The 19,853-nt window shown below is 40.9% G+C and overlaps 1 protein-coding gene across 5 annotated transcripts in view; it reads left to right on the top strand.

Moving 5' to 3' along the window:
* Positions 1–1,580: 1,580 nt before the first annotated feature.
* pard3ab (par-3 family cell polarity regulator alpha, b) overlaps positions 1,581–19,853 on the top strand; it is a 238,652-nt gene continuing 220,379 nt past the window's right edge. For all 5 annotated transcript variants that reach the window (XM_063462892.1, XM_063462889.1, XM_063462891.1 and 2 more), the window contains exon 1: positions 1,581–1,937. In XM_063462892.1, the coding sequence (XP_063318962.1) occupies positions 1,818–1,937 (120 nt within the window). In that variant the 5' untranslated portion in view covers positions 1,581–1,817. The remainder of the gene's footprint in view (positions 1,938–19,853) is intronic.

Genomic DNA, 19,853 nt, shown 5'->3' with positions numbered 1-19,853 from the left:
GCCCCCCTCACTATAATTATAGGTTACTTTCTTTTGTTATGACAGTGTGATTGCACATTTCCTCTGTTATGTTTTGTGCAAATGATGATAAACAAGTGCTCATATATCCAAAGGTGAGGTTGTTTAATCCATTGCGACAGCTGCTGTGGCTGTGGTTGGTGGCCTGTGAGTACTCCAGCTGTGTTAAGAGTTAAAATAGCCTCCCAGCTGCATGCTGGCACTACATGATGGAGCGATCCTGTTTAAACACTGACCATATAAACCACACACACACTTTCTGCATACTTCAAATTCAGCAGTTCTCTTTTCTTGTACTAAACCTCGCACTGCATCCTTTCTTGGCACTATAACTCACTGTGTTCAGCCAGAGGAAGGCGATCCATGTGATCCATGCATGTTCTGAGGAAGCTGTTCCTGAAAGCTCCCCACATGGGTTTGGACTGGTTTTTGTAAAGGGGCTTGTTTTAATCCCAGGTGAGGCAGTAGACGAAAGTAGTAAAGGGCTGGGTACACACGAAGCTGAAGCTTTTAATAAGTGGTGTATCATCAAATTAGATGTTGGAAAAAATAAAGTATACGTCACTGATTAGTAAAAAGAAATGTGCACTGGTGGTGGAAACACACATAATTCCCAAGTCTTTAATTACTTATTAAGTCATTTCCTATTACCAAACTTAATCTCTGCCTAATCCTAATTCGTCCTTTAAAACCAAACTCAAGTCTTAACTTTAAAGCAGCTTCTTAAGTCAAAGAAACAAAAGTGTTTCACTTTGGAGGATTTCACACAGCTTTCTGTCCTTGTAAGGCAGAATTACAAACTACAGTAAGTTGCTGGTTTCGGCTTTATTTTCATTCAGTGTGTTGATTCTCATTATTTCTTCCCTCCGCTGCCCCGTGGGCGCCAAACATTACCCACACTGACCACAGCGCGTAGTCACGGTGCAACTCCAGCCATCCCTACTGAAGGTTGCATTTAAGTCCCGCTCGTAAGTCCTGCAATCCTGAAATAGCAGTTCTACCTCTAATAGGTTGTGGTATCTGTGTGTATCATCATGTCCGTGTTTTATTTCAGTTTCTCAAGAAAAACATTTTGGCCAACAGCATTTTTTTCCATGGTCAAAATTGGTTTTTGGTAATGAGTCTGTGTTAATGTACCTAACTGAAATCTGTGCATTTTACCTATTTTTCTGGCCTTTCGGGAAATAAAATTAACTTTATACCCGAGTAAATGAAAATCTACTTTAAAAAATAGAATTTTTAATGAGGTCTTGGTTATTTTTCTTTTGGGGAATGACAAAGCCTCTTTGGATAAGCTTAGGTTTCAATATAAACAGATCAGTAGAATAAACCTTAACTTGCATGGTAAATGAAATAACCACATTCTACCGACTCATAATGCTAGATTGTAACAAACTGGTCCAAGTCGAGCACTGATTACTGAAATAGATTTTTCTTTAATTGATTTAAGTTGGTCAACTTTAGTTCAACTTTACCAGGTGCACGTGAAGGCAACATATGACCGCGCATTAGCTCAGCAGAGAGAGAGGGAGAGAGAGGGATTGGGATCGAGAGAGGGAAGGAAGGAAGGAGAGAGAGACACAGCTAAACAGGTGGTCTGAAAACACGCAGAAAACAATGTCGTCCGGCGGGGAGAGGCGGAAAGACCGTTAGCGCTCGCTTCTGTGAAGGAATACCGGGACAGCCTCGGAGCAGAGCAAACGAAAAACCCATGCTCCTTTTAATTTTCTCGCGGATTTCTCCTCCTCCTCTCTTCTCGGTTTTGCTCCGAATCTGGTGAAGATCTCGGATACTAAACCATGAAAGTCACGGTGTGTTTTGGCAGGACCCGGGTGGTTGTGCCGTGCGGGGATGGGAATATTAAAGTCCACACACTCATCCAGCAGGCTGTCATGAGATATAAGAAGGCTATCGCCAAGGTGAGTGGCGGCTACTTTGTTTTCTTGCGGCTTTTGTTTTCCTGGAAACAATATTGCGCCGTGCAGGCAGGCTCTGCGGGCACGCTCAATATGGCGCAAAGTTCACACAGATGCAAAGAAGAGGGGGTGAACAAAAAGAGGTGCTTGTATTTGCTCTCTTGCGCTTGCATTGCACAATTTGCTCATCTCCAAACCGTGAGCGTGTGTGCATTCGCCCGTGTGTTGGTGCTTTCAAAGAAAGGCGCACCGCCATTGTGGTTCTTGTGTTTGTAAACCCACAAAACTTCCACAGGGATTTCTAACTGCGGCACACAACACAGCGGTCCGCGTTTGGCTGCAACCTCGAAGCATAAAACGTGAATTTCTAACGCCGAACTAGGCACGCACTTTTTGTAGACTTCGCATCCAAGTTGCAAGTCCACGGGGTCGAGCCTCTGAAAGTTGCCAGCAGAGATTAGCCTACTAGCGAGTTAGCCAGCAGGCTGCAGGAGGAGGACTTGCAGGACTGAGGTGATTTGGCACCAGGTCATTGCAATTAGCAACTGGAGAGGCCTAATGTATATATCCCGTTTGAAGAAAGGGACTAAAGAACCACGTTTCTGCTCTTTTATTTGGTTCATAATAGTGGCTTGAAGGTTCAGTTGGTATGTGCAGGTAATGATGGAGCAAATCAGCAATGCAAGAGAAAAGAGGGAGAGGAAGATCACACTCGGGGACTTTTTGAAAAGTTATGTAAGGCTGTAGGTAGAATCATCAGAGAAGGAGCTGTCTTCAGCTGCACGGCTGGGTGAGCAGGCACTGGGCCCTGCAGGACGGACAGGGAAACTGCAGAGCCAGTTCCAGCTGACTGTTGGGAGACGTGATAGACCTGACAAATAAATCATGCAGATAAAATGGAAAGAAAAGAAAATTTGTAGCTGCAGATAACCTTTGAATTATCTTAGTGTTCGAGGTTGTCTAGTGAGATCAGATAAGATGATGCCGGGGAACAGCAGGATCATAGAATATTGTTTCCAGTAGCTCTGACCATTTACATCATCATAATCTGATAAATATTCACTTACAGTGTTGAAATATTCAATGGAGTCATGGCTTGGAGTGACTAAAGCTTTTACATATTCCTGCTTTAAGAACACTTTAAGTGTGTATTGATCCTCATGTCATCCCCTTGATGAATATTATGCCATTAGCTGGTTAGATGTTACAGGCAGTAGTTTTATTATTATTCCAACTATTTCAAAGAATTGAAGTTGCTGCAAATTATTAGTGGTGGTAATTTGAATACTCGTGAATAAACGGGCTAGTCTCCTTTAAGGAACAAACCTTAAGCAGCAACTCGGGTTTCATAATTTATGAATACTTTGCCCATCCGTGTGCTAAGTTTAAGCTCATCTCTTTCTGCTGTAATGATAGTGACCCACCTAGAAGTCCTACTGTATTCTCCTCTCCCTCTCCTTTTGAATAATTCAGCTTCAGCAGCCAGGATGAGATCTCTGCATGTTGAGAGGCAGGTTTAAAGAGTTGCTCTGTGAACCTTGTGTGCTGAAACAATACTAACTCAGTAAAGCGTTATGAAGAAGGTTGAGTGACGTGCAGGATAGGAGCATTTCTTAAATAGTTTTACAACGTGAAACCTTTTTTTTTGTTTGTTTGTTTTTTTATCAGTGGCATTTTTCCTTGAAAGCGGGCGTGGGTAGTAGGGCATGAGCTGCAATGTCAAAGTGAAACTCTGTGTGATTAACATGATGTTATAGAGGCTGGTGTGTGCAGTTGTATTTGTCCCACATGTGATTTCTGTGACTGGGATGTAACAGATTTCCACTGACTTTCAAGTTTCAGATTGCCGCAGCTGTAAGACAGAAAACTAGCCAGCAAATAGGCTGACACTTTACTTAAAATCTAGACACAATCTTCTACACCTCTTCTAGACAAAAAGAAAGGACAGATTTTCCTCGCGAAAAAGTAAAAAATTCGCTACCTAACCCGAAAGCAGTTTGAACAATGTTGTTTTCTTTGTGATTATTGGGGAGATTGAATCTTTGTAAGATTCTGAGAGCATACATTGTGTTATGTATAATGTACTGAACCTAAAGGCTGACTTGACTTCTAACACAATTTGTAAGATCTGGAAAAAATCCCATTTAAATCAGGCTTCACAGTAGTAAGGTTAGATTTATTGCCTGGTGCTACACATGACTTTTTTGTGGTTACTAGCTGAAATTGTTGTTGAGCTTGGCTAGAAGCTCACTTAACTTTAATAGCTATGTTTTTAGACTATTATCACAATTTAGCAAAGGGCGATCGTCTGGAAAACCCGACTTTGCCGCTTTTTAACGCCGGGCGATGGAACTGTGGTGGGAGCGGTGGCACCGAGGCCACTTTTGATCTAAATAAAATAAACCAGAGCTCTTCACGCACTCCTCACCCACAACTTTAAATCCACAACACTTTAGTCACTTTATCCTCTTATATCTGCGTTTATTGCTTGAGCCCCACCCAGCCCTTTTCGTCCCAACTAGGTTTGAGCAAGAGTCTCAGGAAGTCTCTTGGCCGCAGATGTCGTGTTGAAGATCACAGCTTATTTGCTTGACCCACCTTTTAATAAGATGACCAAATTTAGGTTGGGTGTTTTCTCCTGGTTCACTGTTTGCATGGACCTTCTTGTAACTTCCCCTGTCATTAGAGAGGAATGCTTCCTGCAGAAAAGGGAAAAAGTGCACTTCTGAGGGCCTTTTGCCATCTCATAAGCATGGAATTAGAAAGATGAGGACACCAGGATAACTGTTTACATTGTACAGTGCTCTCACTTAGACATCTGACTGCACTCGAGAGCAAAAAGCTTTAATTTCTCTCAACGCCTAGGAGAAAAAATATTGTGTCAGATGATCTTCCACTCTCATTTTTCCTTCCACAGATCATAATGCGGATAATCTCTAATGTTCACCATTTAACCAAGAGTGTGGAAACAGCTTTAAATATTAGACCCTGTGCTGGAAAACTGATAGTGTATTGCTCCAAACCTTAAAGGGGCTGGAATGTTGGCATGTCAGGAAATTTTTTGATATTTTTTTGTTGGATTGTTCCCAATGCCCACAATCCTCCTCTAAATATCAGGTGTCTGTTAGGTCATTTCCACACGAGCGCACAGCCCACGAGCATGTACAGTTTCACACTGCTGATGCTTCCTCTGGCAGTGTCTGGGCTATTGTGTTCATACTTGACCACTGAGGCAGAGATTTAACATGACGTTGACCTGTTCCAGACAATAGAAGCAGATGGCTTAAACAAATTAAAAAAAAAAAAAAAAGGGAAATGTGTTTTTTAATTCTTTTCCCATTTATCTCAACTGCAAAATGCTGATAAACACACTCATGATTATTTCATTACCAGTGGCATGTATGTAAATAGAGGAAACTGGTCTTTAGGGCAGGGCAGTATGGCCAAAAATATTTATTACGATATATATTTGAACATTTGCAATAACGATATACTGACAATATAACTGACACGAGACAAAGTGCTTTACAACTCCACAACTTTATTAGTAAAAAAAAAATCAATTTATTTTCACTTAAACAAGCAGCTGTTTATAGTAGTTTAGTTAATTAGTTAGTTCCCCCCAGCGTTTGCTACTTTTGTCATAAGGCGTGCAGCTATTTAAAGCTACACCGATTGTTTGAGTTCTTTGGTCTCACCACCGCGCTAGTTGAAGCGGACGCCTCTTCAGGTGCTTTAACAGCTTTGTTGTTCTCCAACAACTGCTTCTGCTTCAAACGCATTAGCGCGGTTACCTCGTTAACCCGTCCAGCCCCAAGCACGGGGCAATCCGCGGTAACTCGTTAACAGAGATTTGCTGCGTTAATGCAGTTATGGCATTAACGTCATTTTACCGAGATTAACGCTGACAGCACTAGATGAAATAGGTTTGCGGTAGGGCTGTTCGATATAACGATATATATCGGATGACTATATAAAAACATCTATTGTTTCATTTTACGCTACCGTTTGTTTCGTGGTGTCGCAAAATAAACTGTTTACGGCAATATTTTTTCGTTGTTTTGATGGTGACTGTAGTGGCTATATTAATCTCTTAAAGTTCTCTCTTTCTCTTATATTTAATATAACCACACTACCGACGGACAAGCGCCTGTTTTTATGCGTTGTCCTTAGCAACAATGACGGTAAAACCATCGCTTGTCCGCTTGTTTATTTTCCACATAACCTTTCACAATACAGCTCAAGATCCTGTTGAGACTTTTCAAAATAAACTGAATCACGTGAAAGAGTATGCAGAGTATTTACGGATGAGAAGCAAAAAAGCCGTCAGGTGCTAAAAAATAAACCTTAGACTCAAACGTTAGAACAGGCTTTCCCCCGCAGCACGCTGTGTAATAAATACTCACAAAGAAAATGGCGGCCGTTACAACTTATGTCTAAAAATGTGTAGTTTCATGCATCGGTTAAAACACTCCACTCCAGGTACACGACGCCCAGCTGGAAACACTTCACGCACGTCGAGCTGCCCGAGATTCACAGAATTTACAGAAAATGTTACATTTTTGTGATTTATATCGTTCTCAGGACGATAGATGTCTTATATCGGGATATGAGATTTTGGTCATATCGCACAGCCCTAGTTTGCAGTGTTTCCTCCCTTCGCCACGACGGCCCGCTTGCAGCATGTTCTACAAAAAATTGTGCTTTGGTGGCACAAGCTAACATATGGCCCAGCCCTACTGGCCTTTAAAAATTCTGTTTTTTCTTTGGGGTGTGTGTGTGTGTGTGTGTGGGGGGGGGACTTACTTTAGAAAAAAAAAAAAGGATATAAACAGGATAAAGGGTTTGATCAAGTGTCAGAGTTGACACTTTGGTGGAAAAACCTCCCTCAGTGTGGCTCAAGCTCAGAAAATCATCACATTTGAGCAGCTGTCAACTGCTGTTGACTGAGCCCAATCTGTCAGTTTTTTTCTTTTAATCTTATCCTGATGTCATTTCAATGTGCTTTAGTGTGCTCAAGATATTACACAATTCATTACACAAATGACTGTTTTTAATTAGTGTGCAGCGGCCTTTGATGGCCGACTGAGCCTGGAGATATGCACTAGTGCGTGTCGTGTGAGAGTTAACCGCCGCTGTTCTGGTCATACGCTAATGGATTAAAATGTTTTCCACTAGATGTATTCTTCATCTTTAAAGCGAAAGTTACAGCTATTGAGGCTGGCCCCATTTTTGTTCAAACAAGCAACACAATTGCATGCATGAAATGGTACAGTACACTTGGCATGGTATCGATGAAGGATGGTGTCATGTATCCATTGGAGTGCAAAGTGTGAGCAGAAAAAGCCTGAACGACAAGTGTGCTCTGCTAAGGCAGCATTCACTCAGGGTTTGTTAGAGTGAAGTGTCTCTGGTCTGCTTTTGATGTGGTTTATTCTGTGGGTTGTTTCCATGTAATTCTTATCATTAAAGTTCCTTCTCTTTACCACAGTCGCCAAACACCTAGCACCTGTTTTGACATATAGCAGTTTGCTTGATCACGTTTTGCTTGTACGTCAGTAAAACCTGTTTATTCCTCCTGTTTTCTTGCCAGCTATGCGAGAATAGTGTTATTGATGTTATCGGGGTATTTCCAAAGTACTGACTCAGTTTGACATTATCGAAACATCTAAACAGTACGTGGTTATATTTGTTTGCATATGGGGCGTGTACGTGCCAAGCATACTTTGAGCTATTTATTCCCACTCTGGCAGGAAGATGAGTAGTCCTTCCTATCTAAAGCGATATTATTCAAGTTCAGGTGCCACAGAATGGTGTCAGAGAAACTTATGTAACCTTTTCTATCCATTTCCTGATTGAGGCCGACGTGAGCAGTCAGACTGGACACTAACAGTCTAGCCACTGAGGTTTCTAGTCTCTGACTTGTGAGAGTAATGTGAATGTACAGGGAGCATTAATGCTGTATCCAGGCAGCATCCCTTACCTGAACAATTTCCATCAGAAAAGAACCATATCCTGTTTAAGTTTGTGTGGAAACATCTTTATGCACTTCAGAGATGTTGAACTGATTTTTGTCCTTGGAACTAGCTAAACCTAAAGATGTGATTTTGCAGTAGCTCTCCCTCGTGTCAGGTCACAAACCTTAAAAATTTTACAGTTCAACTGTTTGATCCTCATGTCACCAGGCTGTACCAGCCAGGGTTTCCTGCTTCCAAAACGAGCACAGTGCAGGATTAAAAGCTTCGCTGATGATCCCCGGGCCGCTGACTTTGCCCTTGACCAAACTACTGTGAAAAATGTTCTAAAACATGACCTGGCACAGCATTTCATTTCCTAAAGGAGCCTGTTAAAGACACGCTGGGATGAATGAACGGTTGAAAGAAAATTAGCAAAGTAAGGCTTCCTGTGTGAACGTGGAGTAATAACACAAAAATCAGGTTGAGATGATCCAAATATATAAACAGAGTTTTTGCAATTTAAGAATTTTAAGTATGAAATCACTGGCATTGCAGTGCTTTAAACAGCTAAAGAGATGGTTATCGACAGCAGCTCGTCTTTTTTCCCAGAGGTTGTGAGAAAGTCCGCCCATTCTGCGTCACATGATGACGCTCACGTTACCACTTTTCCCACTGTGCTTCTTTGCTGTGCTGTGCATTCTGAATGCTCCACCCCCGTTTCAAAAACGCTGCTTCACAGTAAGGCATTATATAAGCGAGCTGTTATCCTTATCATGTTGCATATCGTGATACTGATGTGATTTAGAAAAAAAAAAGAAAAGAGTCACTATCGTCAGTTGCCGCTGGGCTTTTCTCAGGAGGAGAAAACCCCAGCAGCATTGGAGTCACTACTGGGGAAGAACAACTGTTTGGGCGGAGAGGGAGAGAAATGCTAAGTATGAGGTTGTAAAGTGCTGACTGCAGAGTTCTCACATTGTGGGAAGACTGCTGCTTCTTTTGAAGTTCATTTACATTTCAGAAGTTAAGCTCATGTTGTTATCCACAGCTGTTTACTTTAAAGTTAACACTTGACTGTAATGACACTTCTTTAAATTGCCTGTAACACAAGAAATCTGTGTTAAGACGCACAATCATTAAGGCATCCCCGACAGAAGATTAAACTATTGCTGCAAGTTCAAACGGTTGTTGGGAAAACTTGGTGAAAATCTTTTATACTGACAAGTTTCAGGAGGCTATTTATAATAATTAACATTATATTAAAATATATTGTCATATAAGTTTTTTTAAATTAATTTTCTTCATTTTCTTAGCTCAGGCTTTATGATGGTTTGGACATGTGTAGAGGAAGGACAGTGGGTATACTGGACAAAGGATTTTGAATATGGAGCTGCCTGGCAGGAGGAAAAGAGAAGACCTCAGAGGAGGTTCATGGTTGTCAGTGTGACAGGATGCTAGGGATAGGTGTGATTGAGGCAGGTGATCTGCTGTGTTGACCCCTAAAGGGAGCAGCTCAAAAAAAGAATATTTACTGTCCTAATATCATTCCTTCTCAACTTTAGGGTCATCTCCTTGTAGAGCTCTGGAGCTATCCCAGCACAGCTGCTACATTTTAGATTGCTTCCTGGAACCACTTGAACTTAAGTGATTGTGTTTTCATCTTGGACCTCAAACTTGCTCACAGAGCAAACAAAAACTTTTGTGTATCACTGAGCAGCCTTTCGTGTTGGGATCATCACGAGTGCTTAGTGTTAGCTCTCCAAAGAACAGTTTTTGTTAAAGAGTTCATGGTCGCTTGTAGTTTTATTTTTTCCCCAACACTGATGGGGTTTTTATTTTGAATTCGTTCTCTGGTGTCAGGAGGCCAATTCCGACTTCGACTGACCATCCTGACGAATCTGAAAAAGCATTTGGTGGAAGGAAAAACCTCAGCTGCGGCTAGCATGCCATTCTGCACAGGGCGTTCAGCCACGCCAGTACAATCTTAAATATAATCAAAATGAAATTCCCATTGAACGGGTGCCATTTCAAGTCAGTGGATGAGATCCAGCGTACATCACAGACATGCAAGTGGCCAGGCTGGCAGTTTCAGGGAATGCAATTGAAATATGACAGCCCCTCTGGAAGCGGTGTGGTGGTGTCCAAGGACACAACCTTAAACTAGAGACCAAATTTAAATAAGATGCGGTTTTTCAGTTTTGTGAGCTGCGTTGCAGATGTTATGGTGCCGCTAATAATCTTCTTACTGGTTGTATTGGGAACATAATTGGTATTCAGGATGTAGAAGAACTGTAGACTTGAGATGTGAAATCTGAGATCTGAACTTCAGTTAGATTTCAAGGCACTAAGATTAATACTTGAATATTTTCAGGTGTCCTTCAGGTGTTCTTCAGGTGTCACGGTGCTTTTTAGGTTGCTTGTTAGGGTCTGAAACACCATTTATCTACACCGAATCAACATGGAAAATGGGGGTGTGGGTGTTCAGCTGCATTGCACCTTTTTGATAATTAATTATTCGACAGTCACTCATTTAACATTGCGATTATTGTGTGTCAGTGTGTGGATGTGAGAATTAATGCAGGACCTGAATTCTGAATGTACGCTCAAATGTAACTATGAACGCCCTTGAGGAGAGTCTGAAAATGTGCATAATCCTTGTCCCAACTGGTCAAGGATTATCACATCATGCCTCACTCTGTGATTTTAGGTTCTTGGGGAGGAGGCCTTTTAAAAGTGGCCCTTGGAAGTACCTCTAACCACTTTGGCAGCTGGAGTGATTAGATGACACAGAAGCATATACTGCACGTGACCTTTACACTTGACTCCCTGAAAACCTGACTTTTATTTTTATTTTTTTATAATTTTCCTCTCGATCACTTGAAGAACACAAGATGAAACTTGCCAACTGAACTCTTGACCACGATGGAGGGAGGCCTTAGTTAATAAGGGAGCAGATCACGAGACTTAATGACACAGAGAGCTTAAAGTTGAGAGAGTGCTATGTAAACAGATTACTTGAACTCTGGCTTGGGTCCAGTCGGCCGAGCATTGGCACCCCAACCATGTGAAGCAAAGTCGGCTCCATATGGAACTGCATCCCTCAGCCGGCCTTGCAGACAAAGTAGGCCATGCAGACACAGGCTGACAGCAGCCTATTTTAGGTGATGGATGCTTCAAAAATTATCAGCAGCACTCGAAGATCTCTTGATGAATGCTTGCATCACAGGGTGGTGTTTAGAGGTCAAGATTTTTCTTTTCCCCGCCCATTCTGTTCAGCTGTAGGCTTTCTTCCATAAACAATGGAAGCGCCTGAATGTAAACTTGTGCATGGAAGAATGACCCGGAAGCTAGTAAAAAAAGTTTCTACATCTGGGCTCATGTTTTTGTCCATCTTTGTCAGTCGAACTTTCAGCCTAATAGCCAAATAGTTTAGTTATGAAAGAGAGTGTTCACAGAAGGATGTTTATGAAAAACCTGATTGTGTGGCTGAGTGTTTTCAGGAGAATAAAGTCCTTGTAGAAGCTGAAATCAAGAAAATGTAATGACGTGAGTGTTAGATTCCCCCCCCCCTCTTAAGTAGAGCAACACTAAAGCTACACTGTGTACGTTTTCTAAAACAAATGAACCCATAAAACATCTGGTATGAAATGAAAACTTACCAGTCCATGTTATTGAAGCCATTAGCAATTTGAATGATTGCTTACAGAACAGTGTCATTGCTTGTACTGAGAACACTGCGCCATATTCATCTTTGTGCCTTTTTTTTTTCATTTTTAAAGAAAAATTTGGTTCAACAGTCGACCTGCAGTGAATTTACACTGGAGTACTTTGGCTTCAGCCTCAGTAACATTCAGACGGTCACAACTGATAGTTATACTAAGCTGGCCAAGTGTAGCTGGGTACTCATCAACTTTCTCCTGTAATAAACGCCGTGGTTTCATAGACGTCTCGTAGAGCAGAAAGGAACAATATTCTCTTTGGACCCCAAGCTGTTTGGGCAGAGTGTGGAAGGACTTTTTCCTTTCTCTGGTTTAAAACTTAGCAAAGATTTTATGTCTAGCACTCTTTCAATTTTGTATTTTTCAATGTTATAAAAGCATGTGAACCTGCCTTTGGAGTTACATCTGGCTGGGAGAACTGGTCGCTCACATCATTTTCCTAATTATAGGGCTGCAAATCACAAGATATTATTCAGTTTCCATGTTGAATTTGCTGATTATTTTGCTTTTCACTTCATTGTTTGGTTTAGGAAAGTAAGTCAAAAATGTTTTCTTTTCACAAAATTGCTGCATTTGAATTTTCTGTCAGTCTGGGTCTTCTGTTCGCCCATTTCAGCTCAGATTCAAGTAGAGCAGAACTCTCTATAACTGCTTATTTTATGATCTATTGCCCTGTTGTGGTGTTTGTTAGCAAGACGTGGAGTCCCCATCTGCCCTCTACTAGCAGACTCTGCATGATTTGCTTTAGAACAGAGTATCAGATAAATGTAAAATGAATGTGCATTTGTTTTCAGCGTGCAGACTGGCCTTGTTCATAGGATGACTGTCCCTTGTCCATTAAGTGGACAGACACCGACTGAAATGTCAAGGACTTGCTGTGTGTGGCTTGCTGAGCACAGGGAGAGGATTGTCTCTGAGGAATCTCAGGACAGTACAGCTCAGATGTAGCGTATCCCTCAGTGCACCGTGCTACAAATTGGATATTTGATTAAGTCAGGAGAATATTCTTACTAAAACTGTTCTCTTGTTTTTCTGCTGTTGACCCTTTATTTTTGTTCTGATTTTCCAAACTCTTGTTTTGCTTCTGTGTGTTGTTGCTTTCCTCTGGAATTCTCAGTATAAGTCTTCTTAGAAGGTAATTTTATTTTCCCCCTCATAACAGACTTTCTCATTCTCAGCCAGATGTTAATTACTGGCAGCTAAGTGAGAAACCTGGTAGTATTGTGATGCAAAGTGCACAGCTTAGACTGCCAGGCATGTTCTCCATGGAAACCCAAATGCATTTCAAAGGGATGGCGGGTACCGCATCGGCATAATTCATATTTTTGAAACATGGTTGTAACCAGAGATAAATGCAAGGTTACGCTTTGTGCAAAAGAAAATTTGATGTTGAGCAGAGGAAAGAGGAACCCACATTAGCATAGCACAAATGATTTATGAGTGTAGATTAATGATGTCCCTTTAAATTGAATTCAGTACTTAGGCTGATAAGGCTTTGTCTGCTAAATATAGGACGGACCAAATGAAAGCTGTGCCTGTGACAGATGATTATTGGCCTTCAAGCAGAGCACAGACACACAAGGGCCTTGAACTCCATTCTTCATCCTCTCCAGGATGTCTGTAGGAGTGTTGCGGTTGCTTCTGGTGCATTTGACAAAGAAAATGGATGGAAAAGTTATCACCTGATGCCTGATTCTAAACTAGCCGTGTAGGTCGTTTTTAAAATAATTTAATCGTATTAGTCCTGTGAGCTAAAGCTGAGGAGCTGATGTCTGTGCAGTAGACTGGTGTCAGTCAGCTGGAGAAACTGCTCTGTGAGATTGGCATGCTGCTCAACTGGAAAAACTGCTTTCTGCCTGACCAGTTGATGTACAACATTTAGATATCGCCACCAAGTGGGTACTCAAGCTAACAGAGGGCCTGCAATTTATTTTGTTTGTCCTGTCAACTTTGTCGACTTGTGTTGAATGCCATATCAACCTTTCTTGTGCTGTTTGTGATTCACAGACATAAATTGCATTGACTACAGTGCATGATCGAAGTGCATATTAAGGTTGTACTAGTTCAGTTGCAGTCTGATTTTTGCCAGTACCAGTTAAGAGTTTGGATTAAGAAAAACGTATTAAAAATACCAACAAAAGCTCTCAAACTGTCACTGAGATGGTTTCTGCTGAGGTGAACAGTAGAGGGATCAACTGAAGGCCTAGATGCATCTCTCAGGTACTGTGTTTGGTCTTTGCAGGATTATTTCTCAAGGAAATGACTTTTAGATAGATTTATTATTTTAAGGCCTGCAACTTTGTTTTTGTCCTCTACTTGTCCAGTTCCTCAAACTTTTTAAGGGCAGTCTGCATACAACCTTTGGAGAATCACCTTATTGGTGTGAAAATACTACACATTTCGGTTATACCTGTCAAACTTAATAGATTCAACTAAAGAATTAGGAATGTTCATGTTACAGACCTTCAGAATGCCTGGAGAGCTATTGCTAAAAGCTACTTTTAAAAGTAGCAAGTTTTTAAAAGTAGTAAGTTTTCAGAAGCAAAATGTAAAGAAATCAAGGGGGACTTAAGGCTTTTGCACAGTACTGTGTTCTGGTTTCATGTAGTCCATGTGACACAGTTTGTTGCTGGAGGAAGCCACCTCAGCCCAGATGGCATAGAATTACTGGTGTATCACAGTGGAAGATGGGTTTTCCTGTCTTTTCTCGTTAGTGTGCAGGAAATTAGTGTTGAGGAAATGCATGGAGGGGGGTGGCTGTGCTCTCAGAGAGACATCAGAGTCATTGAGAGTTCAGTTTATATACTGTAGCCATTTCAAACTCCCAATTTGATTAAAGGTGAATAACTGACCACTGTTTTGCTCTGGAGAGCAGAAGGGAGCTAGGTGTGGCTACTAACAATGAGGAGGATAGAACAGACAATGTATATAAATATCACTGAAAAAATTTAGATGTTTTTATGTAACTTAAAATTAAAGACATTTTTGGTCTGTTGTGAGTTGGTGAAACCAGAAATGGTGTTCTCCAAGACACGAGAGAGAATAGTACTGATGCTGCGGTGAAGGAACATCTGAAGTCATAGAAAACAGTGGCAGTTGTTTAATTGTGAGCCAAGATAAAAAAAACCAAAAACAAACCTAAAATAAAGATTAAGAGAAAAAGAAAAAGCACCACAAATAAATGCATGTTATTTTACACCAGCTGGTGCTCTGTTAGGGCTATTTTAGGAAAACTACAACGAGTTCAATAAGTGAGATATTTCTTACTGCAGAGCCTGAAGCCAATGCAGAGATTAGATATTTTGGGCTTCATTGGCAGGTGTAATATGGTGGCAGTGGATTCTGCTGAAGTTTCTTTCTGCAGGAAGGTTTCAGTTTTGCTTAGTTCACAGAATGTTGCAGAAAGGAAGTGATAAAACAACAATAAGCTGGAAAATGTAGGATTTGCTAATAAAGTAGCTTGAGAGAATCTTCTCTGCACGATGACCAAATGTTCCAGCGTTTCCCTTTGTTGCATAAATGTTGCACGAAGTTGCATGCAAAAAGTAGCTTGACGCATTCCCTCTAAAATGTTGTGGCTTTTACAAGGCTTCCTTTTCAGCTTTGTTTTGTAGAAACGAGTTAAAGCTGAAGAAAATGATTTCTGTAATAAACGGTGCATTCTGAGTACTTCTGACTTGAATGCAGCTTATTTTACTGCTGTCAGCAGAAGCAGAATAGGGCCTTCGCGGGATAAAAAGCTTACTGTGTGAAAGAACTGTGTCAGGTTTGGCCTGGGACTGATGCCTCTTTTGACATGATCGAACAAGATTGTGTGTGTGTGTGCATTCAGCTCTCAAGTTTGCCCTCTCGCACACATGAATTAGGACACCAAACCCAACACGCCTGGCATTTCAAAGAGGAGGCCATTTGTTGAAGACAAGCGCCCCATTTAGACTATCCTGATCCATGTATTGAAGTGTGCCCAGAATCGCAACCCTGTAGGTTGGACTTCAATATTCAGTTGCACTCGTGTCCCAGTAAAGGAATGTGTGAGTTTTATCTTGTTTTAGGAACATCCTTCTCTTCATGCAGAATGAGAGTTTGTCTGCAGACGAGAATCCATACGTTGGCTAAAGGTTTCTCTACTTAGGGAAACAAGCAGCCATTTATGTTGAAAAGTCGTAAATCCAGAAGTGGGAAATTGATCGGCTGTAAAGGCGTGTAACTACAAATCACTGCATAGTCAGCCTTGTTATGGCAGATATTATAATTGTATTTCTCAAACTGTGGTGCTGATGGAAGTGGCACGAGGCTGTACTTCTCCAAAACGGCCTCAGAGAGGAAGTCAAGTTGATGGTTGTGTTGAAAAGCATTGTCTGTCCCATTGTTCCAGCCATCAACTGCTGTTTAAACTTCGGTGAAGACGTTTTTTTTGACCTTAGCTTTGCTATAAGCTCTTTTCACCAATGAACCGTGGACATTTTCAGGAGAATCAGGTTTGGCTATTCTCCACATTTGTTGTTTCTCACATGTAGTACCCAGAAGAAAGGAAGCATTTGTAGCTGATGTGAGCTCAGTGTAGTCTAGGTGAAGGAGCTGCTTCAATAGACCACTGACACTTGCTAGCATCAGAGTATTAGCTGCACTATTTGTACATTGATACAATGTAATTACACAGGTTTTGCACAAAGGAGTCCCAGCACATTCACATTGGAGATTTGGATTTTCACATGCACCTCTTTTAGATTTCAAGTTGAGGCAAGCTTTGGATATGGTTTAAAAAAACTGACTTTAGTCTCATTGTATTTGAATGCCCTAAAAAGTTACCTGTTTTGTCTTCAAGGTAATGTGTGTTTTTAGTACTTCTATCCTTCATTTTCTCAGCGTCATCTACCCTTTTGCCCGATTATTAAAGTGGATTTGGTTGTGGGAATCTTATCAGGTAGTGTGATTGGTGGTGGTGTGCTTTCATTGTTGCTGAATATTATCGCTGTGTTGACATGTGCACTCCAAGGTGAGTGCACATGTCAACAGAAACAGTTCCAGCTACAAATGACTTGATTTACATTTAAAGTGACCCAAGCTTCAAAGTTGCACGCTCTACTTATTTCCCAATTACATGCCCGCTGCAGAAGCCTTTCCTGCTGTGTCACAACAGGAAAACCCTTCAGGCATTCTCATGATGCTTGGCTCTTTCTGGTCCTCACATGTGGTCAGATTCCTTAGTGAACCAGATGACTGCTAAATGTCTTTCATCATAGTCATGGTCAATAAACTAGGGTATGCTTGGATTTATCTACCCTCAATGAAAAGTGCATTTAAGCTTATAATTGTGCATCACGAGAAGCTGATTGGTTCTGATTGGTAATCATTTGTGTTTGCTGCTTGTTTTTTATTTATTTCACCGTCAGCAGCTGCAAGTCTGTGTTGCTCTTCAAAATTCATGTGGCTAACTTCTTTTTCCACGATGCTGTTTGCTGATGTGTCCACCGTTTTAAAGCTTAGTTGAAGCTTAGTAGCAAGTGAAGCTGTGTGAAAGTCTGGCAAAGAGCAGGAGATGCTGCAAATACCTCTATCTCCACCATCCAGACTTCAGATGGATGGAAAAGCCTAACCCCTGCCAGAGTTTGGAACCATGTGTGCTGTAGTTCACTTGGTTCTCTATAAAAAGCTCCTATTCGATGTTTGTAGAGAAGATTGTGCACCCATCAGAGACTCGTAAAGATGAAGCTTTTTTTAAATATAAAAAACCCCGCATTTCATTTCATTGTATGAGTAGCACATTCACATTGGAGATCTGTTGATCTTCATATAGGTATGATGTATGCTACCAGTGCCTTTAGCAACAAGAAAAATTGATTCTCTAGATACAAAACTTTTCTGCTATCATGTATCATGTCCGTGTCTGTTGTCTCATTGGATCAGACAGTGTCCTGACCCTGCGGTTTATCCTCTTACATAACCAGCGTTAGACTTGCAGAGGGTAAATCAGTGCAGTGAGTCCTGCTTTGAGCATGCTGATGCATACATGCTATATTGCTGGTACCAAAGAATAAAAATCTAAATTGCAGTTGGATTAGAAATGCTTAGACTTTAAGTGTTCATGTGATCCTAGTGACCAAAAGCAATGTTTCATTTCTTTGTTCTTCTTTTGCCCCCAGCCCTTGGTGTTTTTTCAAAGATCATATTAAGTAACTGATGTTTAGGAAGTAAGTAGGGATTGTTTTTCCTCGATTGTGTCCTAACAAATATGTGCATACCTTGATTAGATCAAATCACAAATTTTATTATTTTTGTAATGCAGATGTAAATTACAGCCCTGAGTCATTTCTGACCCAAAGTCCAAATGGATGTTAAATACTTCCAGGGTTATGACTGTTATTTCATCATACGTTTCAGAGAGCCAAAGAAAATGATCTCCTCGCCTCTCTTGCTGTAACTAACACCCCCTTCAACTTCTCTCCAAAGGAGGAAACGACTGCAGTTTGCATCTCCGTCTCCCAGCGCTCCATCCTCCCTGCTTTGTTACTTCCCCCACCATCTGCACAACCCACTTCTTGAAACAACCCCCCCATTTCTCAGCTTTGAACCACATGGGCCTGTGCTTGAGCTTTAAACGGTGCAGCTCTGCATCTTTTCTTTACACATATGCACAAAGAAATGTGCATTAGTCCCTTGGAGTAGCTCTATATTCATATATTCTTTCCTCACATTTTCTACATATTGTTTTCTCACAGTCCTTTTGTTGTTTATTTGATTTTTTTGCCAGTTTTGAAAATGCATCCCAAACTTTCTGAGGATGCACTGATCTTGTTTGTCATCATTACAAAATGATGAGCTCAGATGCAGCTTGGAGGCTTATAGCATCTTGCTCATGCACCTGTGGATGTTCACGGATGCGCTCCAGCTGTTGTGAAGAGGTTTTGCCATCTTCGTTGCAGAATCACCTCTGTATAGCCCCGATGCTTGACACTTGGGGATGCACACTTTTTTTTCCCTGTCCGTCTCCATCGCCTTTTCAATGAACTTCTCTCTGTTTGAACTGCATCCATAAACATTACGCAACGATGTCTGTAAACCATCAGTGACTGTACCGTACTTTGTTTTCTGCCTGCCTGGGCCTGTCTGTTATATTTGCTGTTAGCACAAGCCTCTGTAGTCCCCATAGATGTTAACTCCTGGGTCCCTACTCCACACCTTGGCCATGCACTTCTGCTCACACCATCAGAAATGGTGTAACGCATGTGATCAAATTGGAGATGTCCAGAGCAGACTGCATCAGACCCAAGCATTTTTATAATGGCTATACACATTTGACATATTATCAATATTGCGAAGAATATTGTCTCTGTAGATCAGAGACAGTATTCTTGGTTCAGTCTGCTTCTGGGCACAGTTTAAAAAAACAAAAAGGGAAAAAAACACAGAACAGGAAATCTTGAACAGGATATCCATTATTTGATATCTGGATATCCTATCTCCATCGGAAGGCCAAGAAAAAATGGCTGTTGGGTTCAGATTAGGAATCTTAAAGCCTGATCGAGTGCTTCTTTGTCATTTACTTCAAGCCTGCCAACATGGTGAGGTTTCTCTCTCACACACACACGAAAACACCCACACACACAATCAGCTAACAGTTAACAGTGTAAGTTCATGACAGAGGTTACAGTAGAATAGTTTTTTAAACATATTTCAACAATAATTTACAAATCTAATGCATTTGTTAGCCTTATAGGCCACCAGAATAGACCAATTAAATGTGACCTCCTTCTTGCATAATTAAGATAGCTCTGTTGTTAATGAATGCCTCTTGCCAGTAATCAGGATATTGACTTTGCGAACTTATAATCAGATATTTGGAGCACATGTAAGTGCACTGTTTCACTTGTTAAAGCCCCTACGACTTAGTTAATACTGACCTACTCTTGGTCTGTTGGCTTCTCACAGTGATCCGCTGTTTGTTTTGAGCAAGCACCCATAAGCCGAGGTGAGGTGCAGTCACATCTTGGAACTGCCGTAGAAGCATCAGATGGCAGTCCTTGTTTTTGGTTTTGTTTTGTTTTTTGTCTTTTCAAATTTGTCTTTTTTTTAAGTTTAAGTATTGTAACTTGTGTTCATGTTGTTATCATCACCGTTATTATTATTTTTGCTTTCTCTTCAGTTCAGACATTGATTTATCGTGTTGTATATTATTAAATATTTATAATTTATTTCACTGTCAGTAAGTTTCCTATTGTAACATCTTTAAAAATGTATTGGAGTTT

The sequence above is a fragment of the Pelmatolapia mariae genome, linkage group LG18 (genome assembly GCF_036321145.2).
Source record: "Pelmatolapia mariae isolate MD_Pm_ZW linkage group LG18, Pm_UMD_F_2, whole genome shotgun sequence".
NCBI classification, from domain to species: domain Eukaryota; kingdom Metazoa; phylum Chordata; class Actinopteri; order Cichliformes; family Cichlidae; genus Pelmatolapia; species Pelmatolapia mariae.
Note: the sequence above shows the minus strand (reverse complement) of the source record. Positions and strands in the feature narration are given on the sequence as shown.